The sequence below is a fragment of the Branchiostoma belcheri genome, unplaced genomic scaffold (assembly GCF_001625305.1).
Source record: "Branchiostoma belcheri isolate BF01 breed outbred unplaced genomic scaffold, Haploidv18h27 scaffold7, whole genome shotgun sequence".
NCBI classification, from domain to species: domain Eukaryota; kingdom Metazoa; phylum Chordata; class Leptocardii; order Amphioxiformes; family Branchiostomatidae; genus Branchiostoma; species Branchiostoma belcheri.
The window spans coordinates 1,278,383-1,297,467 of NW_017804353.1; the positions used below are offsets into that span (position 1 = coordinate 1,278,383).

At 42.9% G+C, this 19,085-nt stretch overlaps 1 protein-coding gene across 1 annotated transcript in view; it reads right to left on the minus strand.

The window, feature by feature from the left end:
* Positions 1 to 17,241, minus strand: part of LOC109484623 (neurogenic locus notch homolog protein 1-like) — a 45,301-nt gene extending 28,060 nt beyond the window's left edge. Inside the window, exons 1-5 of the mRNA XM_019787970.1 lie at positions 16,780 to 17,241; positions 14,401 to 14,482; positions 1,214 to 1,467; positions 612 to 758; positions 22 to 210 (exon numbers count right to left, since the gene is read on the minus strand). Of these exons, the coding sequence (XP_019643529.1) occupies positions 22 to 210; positions 612 to 758; positions 1,214 to 1,467; positions 14,401 to 14,482; positions 16,780 to 16,840 (733 nt within the window). The 5' untranslated portion in view covers positions 16,841 to 17,241. The remainder of the gene's footprint in view (positions 1 to 21; positions 211 to 611; positions 759 to 1,213; positions 1,468 to 14,400; positions 14,483 to 16,779) is intronic.
* Positions 17,242 to 19,085: the final 1,844 nt, after the last annotated feature.

Sequence of the window (19,085 nt, forward strand, 5' to 3'; positions counted from 1 at the left end):
TTTTCGGAAGACTCCACCCACCTGACATGCAGTGGCACGTGTACTCGTACGTGTCCACGGACTCGCAGGTGCCTCCGTGTTGGCATGGCGATGGAGAACACGGGATGTACTCCTCCTCGCACAGACGCCCTGTACGCTCCTTGGGACACGTGCAGGTGAAGGAACCCATGGTGTTCTGGCACTGTCCTCCACTCTGACACGGGTTCGTACCTATAAATAATTATAAATAATGTAACACAATTCAAATGACAGAGCTCAAAATTCATTTTTGGAAATAGGTGATCTGGTGCAAACAACCTAAAAAATTGGGTACACAAAAAAACTTTTGGGTGCACCATATAAAATCTTACTGCTCCTCTTGAATTTGAATTGAAATGGGAGCTAACTTAAAACTATTAAACAAGTACTACAGCAAAGATTTTAGTATATTTCTGACACTTAGATGCAAAGCATATCCTGTATGCTGTACATTCAATATATACAAAAATGCCTACAAAAATATTTGGGTCCACAAGTGTACCCACAGAAAAGCTATGGGTGCACAGCTCCAATTTTGGGTGTACTAAGGTGCACAGCACCCGGTATTTCCAGCCTTGATAAACCATTCGTACCTGCACACTCGTCGATGTCTGTCTGGCAGGTGCTCCCCTCGAATCCGCCCAGACACGCACAGGTGTAGCCACTCTCGGTGGAGGTGCAGGTGCCCCCGTTCTTACACGGCTGGCTGTAGCAATGCTCCACCACGTCACACGTGTCACCTGGTCAGAAAATAGACAGAAAGATTTTTCATTTTCAGCACTTGCAACACTTGATGGTTCTCCTGTCATCTCTGCAACACCTAAGAACCTAACAAATTACAAGAGCATCTAAAGATGTTTAAGCTAGCAGTGAGTATTGCAACGAAAACTCAAGTCATCATTTGAAAAGACATAGGGACTTGTATTACCTCAGGTAAAGACTACCTCAAGACAAATTGTGTTGCTGTTTTTTGTCTCAAAAAAAGAATAGAGATTGGGCCTTGACTGGCTACCTAAGCCATTGGTAGACCTTTTGGATGATTGAAATTAAGAATTATTCTAGATCAAGAAAAGAAAATACCAGGGAAACACCGTGTACTTGAACAGCCTGTACAGTGTTTCTAGCCTGTACACAGTGTTTCTACAATGTTAACAAGAGAAATACCGTAATACTGTCATCAGAGAGCATTGCGTACCTGTATACCCTGGCTGACAGTTACATCTGTACTCGTCTATGGTGATAAGTTCGCAGGTGCCTCCATTGTTGCACGGGTTGGTCACGCAGGGGTTGTCCACGACCGTGAGACAGATCATGTCCCGGTAGCCCAGCGGACAGTCGCAGGACCACGTGGCGTTGTCGTGAACCACGCACGTTCCGCCGTGGCGGCAAGGGTTACTCGCACACGGGTCCACCTCCTGACAGTACTCACCAACCCAGCCATCAGTACATCTGCAGAGGACAGAACAGAGATGATATACATTAGATCATATGAAACTCGAGTCTAGATCGTTTGCTATGGTATCTTTAACTATGACGATCCACCTCCAGGCAGTACTCACCCACCCAGCTATCAGTTTAAGTCTAGAACTGGGCCCTGATGTCACCAATCATGGCCTGTATCAAGCTAACTGGAAAGCATTGGCACGACAAGATTAATAGTAAACTCTACATCATTGAGCAAGACTCAATTGGGTATGTACTAGGACTAGAAATGTTGTGTTCTGTTATAGTGTCTATGACAAACATGCCGGTGTTCACATACCCAGCCATCTATATATTTGTGATTGTGAAGGAGAACATAGATCATGTTTAATTTTAGATCATTGAACAAGACCTATGACAGTATCTTCAGCTCACTAGAATGAGCACATAAAGTTGAGTCATCTGCATTTTGGCAACTAGCCCAATGCCAAGCCATTAAAAAGACACAGAACTCAGTTTTGAGTGAAGGGTGGACCACACAGCACTTTGTACATTGGGGTAGAACCCCCTGAGGCTTCTGTGAAACTGTGAGACTTTTTTGACATTTAAAAAGGAAGGGTCCCAGAGTCAAAACCAAGGGAAGAAGCCTGAAGCTCTGTCACAGTAACAGTTTCCAGACCGTGCTATTAACACCTTTCAACTTTCTACCTCATTGTACTAAAGGATACAGTTATTGACATATTGGAAGTTCTTGTAGTTGCTATGGCTGTCTCTATTTTTACTTTATTTGCCTGGTGCTCTTTCGCAACAAAAGAAAATGTGTCATCACGTCACAAAAAGCCTATAACCGGAAACGTTAAACAGTGGTCGCAGCTCTACATACAGAAGTATCACGACAAACCGCTAACACAGCCAACACCAGAGGCCATGTTGACACTCGACAGTGCCTGGATAAGCAGCTTTCCAAGTTTGCAAGTCTGACACTCCCGGCTTAGAGCGTTTTCTGTTGGCCGGCTGCATGAAAAGATACATGCTGAGAAAATAACTCCTGAGACTTTCCTATACGCAAGAGGCACTTGTCTGAAGGTTAAGAAGTGGGCAAACTCGGGACTGGGACTCCTGAATGGGGCCGTATTTACACATCTGTCGCGCTAGGTACACAGGACCAGGAAAACCCAAACAAAGGGAAGGAAAAGAACAAATCGAACTCCGTGCATATCTGCAAAGCCTGCGCGTGGACAGAATTATAGCCAGTTGGATTTGAAATAGACCCAAATCTAATATATCAGGAGTTGCACGCTTTTCTGTTGTTTGCCCCAACAGGTGGGAACCCTACCTTGATTACATTATTGACATAATAGGGGCCATTTAAACAGGTCTGATAAGTGTAGGAACACCCGCAAGAAAAGTGTGCTACTACAATTGTTTCCTGGCAGCACAACTTATTGAGTCTTACTTTTTTTTCACATCTGCATTTGTAACTGTAACAACATATGTTTGAAACAGGACACCTGGAGAGATAGTCCCACCACAGAAGCCTGTTTTTCCCCACTTGATGTTCAAGTTTGGTAGGCTAATACATTATTCATGACTAGTAATTGGCCAATGATGGCACAATAGGTCACAGGACGAACAGGTGTGCATACTGATCGCCTGGCCCTCGGAGCCTGGGAAAAAAACGGGCACCATTCATACAAAACAATGGCCCCGGGCGCTTTAGGGGACCAGGCACGCAGACAAAGAACTCTCCACTATGCAGCGGTAAGAGTTGGACAACACTGGGCTGGGGAGACCCACAACTGAAACTTACTCCCAAAACACAAACAAACACTGTTACAAATTCTCTCTACAACTAAAAACAACCCACATTTTTCACAAGTATGCAGATAAGAGGAAGGGGATTTGGGACCTGCTCTCTCAGGACCTGCTACTATTTAGCAGTAAGAGTTGGACAACACTGTACTGAGGAGACCCACAACTGAAACTTACTTCAAAACACAAACACTGTTACAAATTCCCGACAACTAAAAACAACCCACATTTTTCACAAGTATGCAGATAAGAGGAGGGGGATTTGGAACCTGTATTCTCTCTCGGGGATCAACATACCAAAGAACAAACAGCAAAACAGATCATCCACCAGTCATTCTACAGTAACATACACACCGTTTCACTGGGTTAGACTGTAATTGTCTGAAATTCCAAGGAGATTTGGGGAACAGTTAGTCACTAACATATACAAACATATGCTAGATCTGTTTTCCTAAACTAAATTCACTGAAGTTTAACTAAGTTTGAAGTTCTACACAGTTTTATCTGAGATTCACTTGTTTGTTTTCTTATCTTCCAGAGTTTCTAACTTGAAAGGCTATGAAACTAAATCGTTGAAGTTCCACAGTTTTATCCTAGATATTCTTATTTGTTTTCTTGTCTTTCAGAGTTGAAAGGCTTCGAAACTGAAAATATTCAGGGAAAACAGCAGAGGAAGACTGCGTGAAATCCATCCCCACTATCAGACATGGTGTCTTTAACATACAACAACAGATGTTCAACTTTCCGAATCCTACCAATAAATAACAGGAAGCTATCAACCTTGACAGGCAGAAATCCAAGGTTTACATAGTTTAAAGTCTCAGGTTTGAACTTTTACACAGGTTGAAGGTTTCTTGGAATGACATCTACACGCTCTAAAACCCAAACATGCACCAAATGTTTGAGGCAAATCACTGAGGGAAATCCATCTGCAGCCTCTGACATGGTACATTATCCAGACACATCCCCACTCACCAAAACAAATGTCTACCTTAGGCCACAGCAAGTAAATTTTATGGATGACATCACCGCACGCATTAATTTTCGCCTGATTTTGGAAAAAAATTTTGTTGCCTTCTGACAGTGGTAACTTGCCGACAATGGGCAAAGATGTCTGTTGCCATGCCGGAAGGTGGATGGCAGATAACTATGATAATGAAGAGAGGAGACAAGAAAAGGTTCTGATTTTATGTTTTGTTTCTGACTTTGATGCAGTGATATGTGATGCTGGCTGTGTCTATGTGATGTTCCCACTGAATCAAAACCATTTGTACGATGATTGAGTCAAAATTTTAAAATGTAGGAACCTTGTTTTTTTCAGTCCGCCTTGTTTTTCTTTTTGCCCGCTCGCATTAGATTTGGAGTCTGCGGAGGATGTCACCCATAAGAATTACTTGCTGTGGCCTTACACCAGGTCCTGTCAGATGAAGTTATATCCCCTGAACACCTGTTGAAAGCCTTTTTCCCCCTTGGCAGCTTCTCTCCTGACATCCTCCATAATAGGCACAATTAGGTCCCCCAGCCCCCTCCCTATCTGATCAAGTTTCTCTGCATTTACCTCAGCTAATGGAAAACACCTTTGCGATACAATTGCAGTCTTGCCAGGGACTCTTCGCTATCAATTTGACATGGCATTTTGCCTTGCCTTGCTTGAAGCTTTGCCATTGTTTCTTGTACTGTTGTAGTGGCCAAAGACCAAGAGTCGCAGAGAATCAAAGCTTTCCGTTTATCTTATGAAAGGAACAAGGAATCATCTCCACACCTCCCTTTGTTTGTCCCCCCTTGCCCCAGACACACGCCCTGACCCCTGTGACCTGACTCAGACACCTAACCGCATTACCAAAGGTCCGCCAGTTCATTTGTGGTGGAAAGGCCAATAGAACCACCAATCGTCTGTCTCATTCCCTGACCTCTCTGACCTCTGCATAATTGTCCGTGACCCTACCGGACTCTTGTCCACTACAAAGCAAATTAACCCCCCTTTGATGAAGGCTTAGTTGAGATAATGAGAACAAGTTTCAATCAACAAAACACACAAGCAAAAAACCTTCTGGTTTCGATTTCGAAATCCTAGAATTACAAACTTTCAAATCAGTGATCTCACATGACTTTGTACCAAAATATATTCATTTATTCAGTCTACAAGTAGCTTTATAAAGATAGAGCAGAAAAAGGAAGATGTCAGGCCATACAAATCTCTTAAGGAACTCACAATGGCACTGCCGCTGGAAAATTGAATAGGACATTTGGTAGGAAAATGACAAGGAAAATACGGAATTCACAGGGGAGTTGAATTGAATGTAAAGAGCTCCTTACTTCAAAAATATCAATGAGAGCGAAACTGAAAGGGTTTTGGACAGAAAATGTTTGTGAAACATCTTTTCTGGCTTCCTCCGAAATGAGTCACAATGAACATGATTGGGCTATCTTTGTACCACTTTTATGGGGCTGATATCAGTAGTGCATATTCATTCTATGATTCTACCAAGTCCTCATTATAATCCTTCAAGTACTGGCTTGGGTGTTTGCTTCTAATTTTATGTTGTTGTTGTCCCTGCTTTACATCTATTTTTCTGCTAGACTTGGACTCTTAATTTTACTGGACAGTCCCCAAGACGTGGCCACCCACATGTCATTATTACTGGAAGCTCTCTGACCATACCCCCACCCTGCCATAGTTACTGACCAGTCCCCAGGTGCTGACAACAGGGGAGTGTTCCTGGCTAGCTCAGGGGCCTGGCCAGGCAGTTGGACTTGACAGGTTCTTGGACCATGTTGTGATGTGCAGCACCTGTCACCCCTGGGGGAGCCAAACTGCTGCTGCTTTTCTGACACACAGGTCTGAGGGCCTTATGCAAGAGTCTGGAGGGATTTACACTTTACATTAGATTACTCTTTTCTCTGTCTGGCTACACTTGAAACTTTGTACACAATTATAGCATCGAAAGCTGTAGAAAATGGGCAAAGTGTAACTGCTGCTGGTTTTCTGACACACAGGTCTGTGGGCCTTATGCAGGAGTCTGGTGGGATTTAGGATACTAGTACTCTTTTCTATGGCTACACTTCAAAGACAGAACTTTATGGCATCAGAAGCTGTAGAAAATGGGCAATGTGTAACTGTCGCTGGTTCTAACACACAGGTCTGTGGGCCTTACATGCAGGGGTCTAGAGGGATTCACACATTAGATTACTCTTTTCTCTGGCTACACTTGAAAACAGAACTTTCATGCAACTATAGCATCGGAAGCTGGAGAAAACAGGTACAGTGTACAACAGTGGCGTAACAAATCATTATCAAGCCTTGGACAATGGACATGACTGTGCCTTTTGTTCCCAGATCGGAACTATTCCAGTTGAAAGACTAGTCAAAGGATGGATATACACACTTGTCTATTATCTAGTCCTTTGTGATGGCCTGTTGTCAAGGCATAGTCCAAGAATGCAACTTCTTTCTTTCACTACAAAGTAAGGCCTAAATTGCTGTTATCAACAAACCAGTTGTTTGAACACCTTAGTTACTCCTTTTATTTCAAAGTCTATCCCCGAGAAACGTTTACAGTGTTTCCCTCCATAATCATCACTGTATCAACCAACGATTTAGGAAGCCGCACTGCGAAGTAACTTGTTGTTCTACCAAGGAATGACCTTGCCTTTTTCGCTGTCCCTGACCCAAGAAACAAACTAGCTAGAAACCAGGTAAAGTCATCTTACCACAGACATGTGGAGTGGCTATGTACACACAGAGGTTTGACTCCAATACTTCATTATCAAAGCTGAAAAGCACTATAACAGCCGATGAACTGACTTATAAGGTGAATTATTCATGGCATCTTAGATATACCATAAAATAGCTATAAAATAGACATTAGTACATGTAAACTAACATACAAGGGACGCTTTTTCGCAGTCAGGGCAGCAAAGAATTGGGTTAAGTCTGGCTTTGGAGCTGACTTAGAAGAAAAAAAAATGGCAGGCCCTCCTCAAGTTGGCGCTTGTACGTGAAGAGGAATCAGCGTGAAAGCTGAAGAACAGTTTGCAGAAGAAGAGGTCTTTACTTGCTGGAGGGCTCTCCACAATGAAACACTTCACATCCCCAGTGCCTCTTGTCCCACTGTGTTCCCTCATGTTTGTCTTTCACATGTCAGTCTCCAGCCAAGCTTGCACGATCGCCATGGCAACTCGGAGGGATGCATTTCCACCGTGCAACAGGAGAATAGACGGGCACACAGGCACATGCAGTTGAAACAAAGGCCAACTGCCATGCATGGAGTACATCACAGTAAGACTAACGTTTTGGCCGGGCAAACCAAAATATCCTGTCATTTCGAACATTTCCCACCGTCAGTTTCTCTCTGTGGAATGTCTCCTTCCCTGCGTGACACGGAAAAGTAAAACAAACTGTAACTACTATAAACACGCGAGAGAGGCCGCTTTGCTACAAGACTCGTCCAGACACCGCTTTTCAAAGACAGCAGAACTTCACGTTAACATGGACATCAATTGCCATTGTCCGAATTTTTCAACAAACTCCACGTAACAAGTACAACAGTTGATATGCAGGAGATATGAATCTGTAAACTCCTGATGACAGTTCGCGGCGTGGCTAGTAAATGTCATCACCGGCTTAATGTGGAGTAAATATTACGCTCCTTGCAACGGTCCAGAGATCGGCAAACAAAAACCAAAGCGGACGCAAATCGCTGATGGAAGACCGGTCTGCATGTATCCCACCTATGTGGCATCTGCTCTCTAATTTTGGTAATTAGGCGTTCTACGGTGGCGTGGAACATTCAACTCTGACCCTCCCCAGCTAAAATTGTTTGGGAGGGCAAATTAACAACTTAGGTAGACTTGCAGGGCCAGTTATTCTGGGACACTGTCCAAGTTAGAACACAATTTTGGCTGCTGTGTTCTTCAGCTGTAATTCTTCAAATGGAAGGAACCAATTCTTTCCAAGGACAGTCAAGGCAATTTTCTACAGAATGGATCGGATCCTTTTTTTTTTGCAGAACTTTTGAGAAAGTTGATTGTGCCTGTAGGCAAAAGGGCCAAGGTTTGAAAAATTGGTCCTTTAAAGAACGTTATATAACAAAAAACCTCTAGGCAGGTTTGCCTTATTACACAATTAGGAGATAACCTTTAATTTGACGTATGTTACATGTTTGAAGGGCACGATTTTCCCAGGCTCTGCCACACAATACAGCTTTGAATTTTCTACCAATCATGTGCCAAAATCTTTTTAATATTCAGAGATGAAAATGAGGGATTATGTGCATATGCATTGTCTTAATCTCATGGTACCCTCATTGGAGATGGATTTCTTTTGTCAGGGATTACTAGACCTACGGACAATGGTCCATCACTGACCAGTGCTAGTGAAGAGGGCACACAAATCCACTGAGGACACAGGGAGTAACTGATGTCATTAGCATAACCTGAAAGGAGCAAGTGGTGTGGAGAGAATGAGACTCTGCCCTCCCCACACAGCTGTCCCCACAGAGAATCGGGCCCTCCGTAGGACCCCACTTCAAGGGTAGGGAGACAGGACAAAGGAAGGAGAGAGAAAAACCTTGAGCTATGCCAAAAAACTGTTACTCAAGCAACTGGATATGATTTTGGAAACTGTCAGACATTTCAGGTAGCATCCACTACCTTTTGTCAGTGACTACAGGACCCCACTTCAAGGGTAGGGTGGCAGGACAAAGGAGAGAGAGAAAAAACCTTGAGCTATGCCAATAAACAGTTACTCAAGCAACTGGATATGATTTTGGAAAGGTAGCATCCACTACCTTTCTTCAGTGACACTAAGAGACTGCAGGAGAAATGACTCTAACTGTTCGAACTATTGACTGATACGCAAATACGTGAAGACAAATTTCTGCATTCAAAACCTTGAGGTGGTGGAAAGGGAGTTAATCTGTATTCCAGGCCTGGCTGTGCCTTTTCTGGCTGCTGAAGCCACGTGAGGAATGCCCGTGTATGGAGTGTAGCGCCCTCCATGCATGGCCAGCTTGTAAGGAATCGCGGAGGCCCTGCCTGACACATGACGAACAGCTTGCTGGCAGTTCCCATGACCTAGTGCTGCTGGATAAGGAAACCAGCCCCCCTCCCCAACAAAACAGTCGCCCTGTCAACAGTGGCTTAGCCCCAACCGGTGGTTCCCACCACCGTTCACAAACACCCAACCCACGGGCCTACACCGGCCTGGCTGTTACTGTTCACACAGTGTTCACGTGTGGTAGTGTTTCTTCGGCCATGGTTATTTAGGATGGGAGTAAGGCTGATGCCGTATCGCGACTGCATACTAAACATACTGTGGAAAACCTACCCACCCCGCTAAAACAATCCCGGCTCTCGCCTTACCGAAACCTGGGCTGCGCGGGATAAAAGGCGACTATTTACGCCGGACACCTGAGCACGTTAATGGCGGGGTAAGACAAGAGAAACGGCGCGGTGTTATTCTAACCTCCACTTCAGTTGGAAAGCCTCGCCTTGTTGGGGTTTTGACAGGGCAATACCTGGCCATAATGCCATTACAGACTGTGTATGTCTGCGCAGGGTGCCACAAAGGTGTGGGATTCAGCCCCTCAACAAGCTTTACTGATCGGTAAACAGATCGTGGAGTCTCCCCGGTGTAGGGATCACCTGGGTTAATTGTTTCAATGGTGTGAAGGTTAACGACATAGAACCCAATACCTGGGCTCTATTCTGGGTAAATCGAAGCGGGAAGAATTCTTTTACCTGGGAAGAATTCTTTTAAAACAGTGGCAACAAACAAAACCAACCACTTTTGTTTGAAACAAAACCATGCTCAGACAAAAAATATTTCTAACCAAAAAGATTTCATGATCAACTCTGAAACTGACTTTCAAGTACAAAAAAGGGCACAGCATTATTTGTAATGTTTCAAAAGAAATTACAGCTGAATTTTCTCTGGAGTATATTGTGCTTTGTTTCCTACCATAAGATTAACTATCAATCTTCTTACACAAAACAAAACATCCATGCCAAACAATGGGAATATTCCTCATTATTTAATCCTGTTTTAGGCAAATTAGGGGCATTAGGAAACCCATGGGATCAAACCCACACATCTGCAACAAGTAGCTTCCATAATCCATCTCACAAAGGAATTTTTCTCCCCACTTTTGGAAGGTTTCGTTCTGTTCCGCTGCCTTCCTGGGACTGAAATCATGCTTGACCAAAGTCCTGCTGTTCTGACCTTTCTCGTTGTTCAAAGATTACCCCAAATTTGGGAGGTCAGCTTTGTTCCTAAACTCAAAGCAACGCTTGAGGGATGTTTGGAGGGTTCTAGAGCAAAACCTAGCCTCCGTAGCAGGCTTATAGAACTGGGGGTTTGGTGGTCTTCGGCCGTTTTCTGATTAGCCCAGTTCAAAAAAACGGGGGTAATTCAACCAGGCCGGCTATGATGTCTATATGCAATCAGAAAATAGCACATTAAAGATCCCAAAGACCCCCAAAACCCCCAGTTTTTTGCTTGCTATGGAGGCTAAGCAAAACCCCACAGCGTGTAGTGATCCAGGTAAACTTTTAGACAATCACACAGTTCACCATGATAGGAGGTCTAGTCAAACAGGGTGGGGATGAAACGCTACCCAAAGAAAACAAAGACCTGGCTGCACTAAAACAACAAGATGGAGGAAAGTTGCTGAAAGACACTTGAGGGAGGATGCCAGGAACCGCTAAGTACGCCCCGATCTGCATACAATCATGGGAAATACCTTCAGCAAACCGGGTTTACACTACGTCAACACCAAACATATCACTAGTCAAAACTTTAGATAGCGCTACAACTTGCTTTCACGTTGATTGACGACTGAAAAAATCGGACAGGAGCGAATAGAAGACTGCCTTGAAATAAGAGAACCACGCCCAATGTCAGAGCTTTCTCACAGGGGCTAATTATATCAAACCACAATCTACCCATTCATCCATGTTTGTCTGAAATTAATGCAACCACAATCCCAACACTGCATGTGTCAAAACCACCCTCAGAAGCGAGCCAAACATCTAAATAACGTCTTTGTGGGTTCAGATCTCTACGAAACTATCTATAGTCCCAGCGTCCATATTTTGGGCATTGACACATATCTTATTTAGGCGCACACGGAGCATATGAATGAATCCGTGGTATGAGGCCTTTGATAGGCCAACATGCATATTTGTACACTAGGGAATGTCAGACCTCCCTGGGCAGCCCATAACCACTGGAAGCTTCACATATGATTGATCAACTTGAACTCTTCAACCTGACACTGGCCAATATATTATGACTCTCCAGGGATGGATGGAAAAGTTGGCTTATTTTCAATCCTGTAGTTTTCTTTTTTACAGGCAACAAACAACAAAATAGCAAAGTTTTTGAGTCAACCAGACACTGGCCAATATACTATGACTCTCTGGGGACAGATTGGAAAAGTTGGCTCATTTTCAATCCTAGTTCTTTTTACTAGCAACAAACAACAAAATAGCCAAGTTTTTGCGTCAGTAAAAACTGAAGTGCTCGACTTTGCTGCGCCAATTTCAAACCTGTAGTTTTACTTCTTACTAGCAACAAACAACAAAATAGCTAAGTTTGTGCCCCAGTAAAAAACGGAAGTTCAGAAGTTAGCTGTATTTCCTGTCGTGTGGCACAAGTGCAGAGAGGTTGCCACCAATCTGACCTCTGTACATCCTGTCTTGTATAAGCTGGAATGATCTGGGATAGGGTAGTTGTAACTTGTATACAGGCCAGTGCTTCTGCCATAAAAGTCACTACTACTTTACGTGTAAAACATCTGGAATGGCGACCATTTTTACAGCATACGTTGGAGTCATTCCGGCTTCAATGTCGGGGCCGTTTGAACGATTCCATTAGCCGTTCTGCCTTCAGTACTTCCTGTGTCAAACTGCCCCCTAAAATAATTGGATCTTTCAGTAACCGCCAGGGCGTCGGGAGAATTCTCCCAGCAACATGCAGCTTCCTCAACGAACCGATTTACAGACACATGACACTGTTGCCATGGGCTAGGATTATGACAAGCTAAACAAACCCCTAGACGGGCTGTAATCATGAAAGTAAGACATGCCAGTCTAGAACTGAGGAATGTGTTCAAACATTTCTGAGGTCTTCACAGTGTGCTTATACCAGACTGCTCACTTCCTAACTTCCTACAGCGTCTCCCCAAGTTTTCAACACACCAAATCCTCTATGATACCAAACTAGCAGCTGAGGATGTTACATACAAAACTCTTTTTAACAGTCAACAACAAAAATGGTGCTGGCCATTTTCAGTCACAACATCCTCCGTCGCAAAAGGAAAACATCTCCATACAAAAGTCATGGGAATGGAATCCTTCCCCTTGTTTTCCAAATGCTTCCCACTACGGGTGGGCCTGCGAAAAATGGCTCTTACCATATCAATCCCCTCCAAGGGTAAAAGAACCGATTATCTTTTTTTTAACAGGCAAATATACCAACCACAAGAGACGTGAAATTCTTTTATTCGGCCCTCAATATGAACTGTCAGTTATAGACCGACCTCTTATTGTGTAGTTTGCTCACACGACTCCTGATGCTACCAACGGTGGGAAAACTTTCGACCGAACAATTCACCGAGTCACCGTAAAGTACTCGACTGCCCCTCTTTGCATGTCAACTCTAAATCATTTAGGAAGTGCTGCGCATGTCTCTCCATCTATTAGTGCCAACAGAGCAGCTTTCAATTATACCTCCAATTTATCAGCCAAGGTTTCCCCACTACTGAGAGGAAGTGTTGAAGCTTTTATCACGTTGTACTGACTTTTCAGTGTCTGGTGTAAACTACTTTTAGGACAGGACACTCTGGAGGAAAAAGCTTTCCACATTCTTGACAATCACCTAGCAATGCTAGTAAAAATATCCTGAAACAGTCTTCTTTCCTGTTTTTGTCTGAATTTGATAAATTAGGAGTCCAAATGGTTCCTAACTGGTTGACAGTTTGGCAGAAGAATTTCCTGATTTAAATTTTTGTGCTGCAGTTGGAATTAGAAAGATTTCTCAGAAGCAAATAGATCCTTGTGTGCATGCCTTGCCTGGTCTATTTTTTCTCAAAACCATTGCCTTTGATTTACATCAAAATTACAGTAACTTCACCAGTGCTAGATACTGTAATTTATACTAATTACACCACAGTAATAGGAACAAACACAAGCCTGTGTGGTCAGCAAACTGCACACATAACCAAACCCTTCATCAATTTAGAAGTAATCACAGCTCAGTAAACAATGCTGTAATTCTGCAAAACCACATCAAAGTTCTCTCACTGGACATTCGTGAAAACCTGTGGTGCTAAAGCTGTTTCTTCGTGCCTCTGATCATTTGCAAAAAGGGGTAGCTAGTTCCCGCAACTGCCATTTAAGTAAATACAAGTATCAGTTTCGAGAAAGCTAGGTAGCTTTCCCAGACTCCCTGTTCTAGTAAACAATGGAACCAGATTCTACAATATAGCCACACACTGTTTTGCCCCTTTATGTTTTCTTTCAAACTTAAAGCAAAATTTCGACTAAGAAGTCGACTTAGACGTTGAAACTAAACGCAAAGCCTCCAGTTACAAAACATATGTATCCTGTCCATCCTAAAATCCCTGTTTCCCCTAAGAGTGTGACAGCTGTCTGCTGACTAGTCAAAGTATGTTTTGCAACATCAAGGGTACTCAAATAACATGTAGCAGAATTCTGTGTTCTAGGATCAGTGTAGTTTATACCTGCGGGAACGTACACAAATCCAGATCACAAGGGATAAGCCCGACCAAACATTGTTTACACGACTTCCACCAACGCAAAGCTCTACAGAAAGTTAGTACCATTGTTACTACCTGGCAAACTAGAAGTAAAATGACATTTCCTGAAATAAAACAGTATGTAGTAAAGTAATGCCAGGTAACTGTTCTCTGTAAAAGAATTTTTCAGATATCTTATTCTTAGTGTTGACTTGTTGTTGAGCAAATGTTTCCAGCTAGCAAACAAATTTTGTACACAAGAGATTTTGATTATTGAGATAGATAAAACTGTCACGTAATGCACTTCCCTTTTTTAAAGATATCAACTTGAAGTTTTGCAATTATACAGTGAAGGGGATAAAAATCTGTGTCAGATGAAAATACTTACACGCAAGATCCTTGTCCTGACGAATCCGTTTCACAGATACCTCCGTTCAAACAAGGCGAGTTGTTTGCCTGACACACCAGCCCTGTAAACATGAGAAATAACCATGAATAAGCAAACAGTGACATTAAAGTGAAATGATGCAACGCCTTTCCTCTGCACAAAAACTCACGCAAGCACCAAACAAAGCTAAGAACTGGTACATCACTTTTCAATAGCAGCATACTTAGGTTTGGGTTCAGTGTTATGTATAACAAAGAAGGTACATTGCTAAAATATCATTCATCATTAAAACTTAAAAAGAAACTGCTATGTTTAAAACAGAAAGATATGCCACAGTTCTAGTAATTTATTGTGTAATTTGACCTAGAATGACTCCAAAAGTATTTCTGACCGTGACCTTTTTTGTCGTAAACCTATATACCCGTGGAAGTGTTTCATTTGATTTGATTGAAGTCAGATTCTTTTCCAAAAGACTGCACGCGAAACAGACCACAAACATTTTGTGTTGCCCAAACATGTTATGAAGGGAAATGTATTGATTTGGTTTCCGCTCCTATCTCCTTTATCTAGCCCCGTAGGCGGGATATCTTTACCATCGCGCTGGGACTGCCAACGCCACCCCGAACATTATTGATTGCATACTCCTATCATTACGTCTTTTCAATGGAGCATCAGTGTTCATAACCAGTTAATGCACTATCATCTGCCGCGCAATCAATGGAGATTCAATTTATTACACGGACAGCGAACAGATCAATTTCTTTGCCCCGACAAGAACCTATTAGATCAACAAATCTGTATCTGCTCAGGAAAGAAACCTTTCACCCAAAAATACTCTTGGATAGTCTATTTTTGTGTCAGTAGGTTCTCTACTGTGCTTTTTAACCCTTGGTCGTGAAGGTTTTGTGGTTGTGTGTTTGCATTAAATCGCATTAATAAATAACAGCATCATAAAAATGGTACGTTAGTCGTACACAAAGGATCACGTATTCAAATTTTCATCAATCATTAATTTTTGAGGACCTCTTTTATTGTTCCCACGAAATCAGCTGGCCAGCTGTGGGAAAAGTGAAACTTTTGATTTGGGGTGGATTTTGTAGAAAAAGAATGAAAATTAAACAGTTTTCACACTTCTTGTACATTATTTCGTGCATTTTGACGCAACAGAAGTGAGACTTCTCACACAGTTTCAAAGCTATGCATATTTCCAAGACCTCTCTTTTTATTGTTCTGCTGGGTAACTGTAGACAGAAAAGTGCAACTTTCATATTTTTCTTGAGCAAAAAAGCAGCACGAAAATTGTAATTGGTTTGCCTTGGAGCCTGGTAGCTCGTGTTTAGATTTCTTTGGTTTTGATCTAGACTTTTGTTTGTTGTATTCAAGATCTGGGGGGAACAAAAAACCCCACAAGACCACGTCTTCCCTGTGCCGGTTTCAAAGCCTGCGACCAAACAACCAGCGGGCCGTCTAACTCCGATTTAGTGGCCCAAAACACGCATTTCGGAAAGGCTGCAACCTGCAAATCTTTCGTGGATGTTGCCTTGTCCCTTGGAGAGTGGGATCGCGATCTTGGGGCAAGCCTAGGCCATGGGAAAGCGAACAGATGGTCCTAACCGTCCCCCTCCCCACACCGAACACATGCACTAACGGCACCAACACCTCATTAACATTCAAAACCCCTCGGTGAATGGCCCGACTGCCAGCTCCCATTCTCACTACAAAATGTTGTTTTTGTTGCCCCATTTTTAACTCACAATCCAATCGGCAGTCCCAATAAAACACTACAGTGGATTGGAGGATGCTCCCCGGCGCCGATTTTTCCCGAGTTTGCAGCAGAAATAACACGCTCTGATTGTGAAGGAAGCCCGGTTTTACCGTGTGAATGCAGAGTTCTTTACACCGCATTACCCCAAGGGGAACAAAGGCGGGGGTTGGGGGAGGGGGGCGAACCCCCGAAAACTTTGCAACAGGTTTTAACGACAAAAACAGGGGTCCTAACTCGCGATCTACGTTGTTTTGAAACTCAAGTAACACCTTAGCGACGTCCTAGTCCTTCCTAGAGTTATGTTTGGCAGAAATGCGAGTCTAAAGAGGCATAACTTTGCCCCATTCCTTTGGTCAGTCGTTCAAAACAGTGCACACCAAATCTGACAGAAGGTGCCTCGCTGCTTCCCAAGTCTGCCAGCTCAAAACAAGTCGATTTAAAACATATCTACAAACCACCACTGCCAAACTACTCATGTTAGACTAGTATAAACGCCAAGCATTCGTCTGAAGTGTTAATCGAAAGATTTGTTGTGATATTTACGAACAAAATCCTGGCATGGGCCGAGCGCAACAGGCGCCTAGCATAACAATAGGCAGTCGCCCGAGACTTACCTTGGACAAGGGCCGGTCCGGCCGCGGCCAGCAGCAAAACCACGGCGAAAAGGCTCCTCATGCCTCTCCTAACGCTACCTCCGTCTTCTGAGAATCCACATAGATCTGCTGGGTAATCCAAACGGGGAAGGAACGGTCCAAAAAATCCAGAAATCCGAGCGAATGTGGTCCGTGTCCCGTGTTGTCCCCCAGCTCCAAATTCTTGCCCTCCTTTCCCGTCCCACACAAACTTTGGAGGCGAGTGCAGGGCTGGTATCACTGCGCGAATATCCTGGGCGGCCAAAACTGAGGAAAAAACAAGAAAATTTCCCTCAGAATTTACGAACTAAGTACAGAAAATCCTCTTCTGGGTCCAATTCGAAATGGTGGGGTAAAAAAAAAAAGTTGTTTTGGGGGCAGAGGTGCTGCACCGTGCGCGGCCACGGTGTCGTCCGGAGAGTGACGCGGAGGGTTACATCTACAGCCGGGGGCGACAACCGGCTCATTAGCATAAATCACAACTCGCCTTTGGTGCGTAACCCGCCGCACTTTAGCCAATCAGGGCGAGGCCTGGACACAAGCAGATGTGCGTCTTTGTCCCGTATTTCGAATTTTTACGCAATTTCGTTCGTTTTGTACGTCTTTCGGGTACTACGTTTTCTCTTCTTTACTGATCACACCACCACACAATGTATAACACGATTGAAAAGACCACAAAAATGTTAGGTAAAACGACAAATTGTGTAACTCATATTTTGAGTAATTTTGAGTCTATATAGAAATTATAATGATAATCGCATGTTTCAATTATGGTTTTCTCACAAAAAAATTTGCCCTTAAAGTATGTTGACGGCGACAAATGGAGATACATTTATATCCGGTAAAAACTTACGTACTACCAACAAATATCATATTGTTAGAACACTAAAACATATTTACTGTATACAACGTAATGCCTATAAAGTGATATATTTTATCGTTGTCCTATATGGAGAAGAAAACTTTTTTTTTAATATGTGGCTACTAGTATTATTCGCAATGAGAGAGGTTGAAAATGATTTTAGTGATATATTTGTTGTACCATGGTCCATGGTTGTACAAATTACTCGCAATATTGTGGCATTGCTTTTGTTTATTTTTATTATTTCTTGTTTATTTTCCTGTTTATTTTTGGGAAGGAGGGTCTCGTTCGATCCGATTTGAATGACGTTTGTAATATGTACACAAATAAAATCTCAACACTGCCTGAAAGCTATCGGAACATCTCACTTATAAACCCGAAGTTTTGTCAGCGTAAAGGTCGCCAAATGTGTTTATACACACAACCATTACATGCATACCTTACACGCATGCCCCGATGTAAGTATACTCACTGTATACGCGGATATTTGTACCCTATCAAACTATACACGGCCTATCCTATAATCTCCAAGCAGATCTTTCATTGGCTGCAAACTGTATCAAATTGACCAGGCAGTATCCATTCGCCAGACAGTTACCATTTGCCACTCGATGATACTAGTAATTAAAAAAAAAGATACCAGTATAAGAAAGAAAGCCCGATAAAAAGGCCTAAAAACACGCAAAAATAATGTCCCAAAACCTCTGCTTGGAGTGTATTACGCTATGCTGATGTAACATCGCAATACAGTATCAAACTGGCCAGGCAGTATCCATTTGCCAGACAGTAATACCATTCATTTGCCAAATAAAAAAAAGATACGAACAGAAAAAGGAATTTAAAAAATATTTTAAAAAAAAAGAAACACATAAAAACACGTAAAAAATAGCCTAAACCTCTGCTTGGAGAGTACTACGCTATGCTAATGTCCCACAGGGTCATTCAGATCCTAACGCCATGGCCTGAGAGCTGCTCTACTATGGAGGGCCTGCCAGTTCAGGGGTATTGTGGCCGTGTCAATGGCACAAAATATTTCGCCGTAATCCGATCTTGCGCTGGTTTCCCACGCCGATCTGTTTTCGCGCGCGTGCGGGCCGCCTTCTCGTCCACAACAAACTTATGGGCGATTTTATTCATCGGAATAATTTTACTAGTAGAATCCCGTTTAAAAAAAACTTTTTCTCCAAGCAGAGGTTTGGGTTTTGGGTTATTTTTGGCGTGTTCTTAGTTTTTTTATCGTTTTTTTTTTATTCCAGTACAAAAAAGAAACCCAGATTTTAAAAAAAGCCTAAAAACACGCCAAAAATAACCCAAAACCCAAATCTCTGCTTGGAGAGTAGTAAGAGCTGTCCCCGCCCGAATTTTGAGGAAATGTTTTAAAGCTCGTACGAGCAAAGTGATCCTGTTATATTTCGTCGCTGACTTG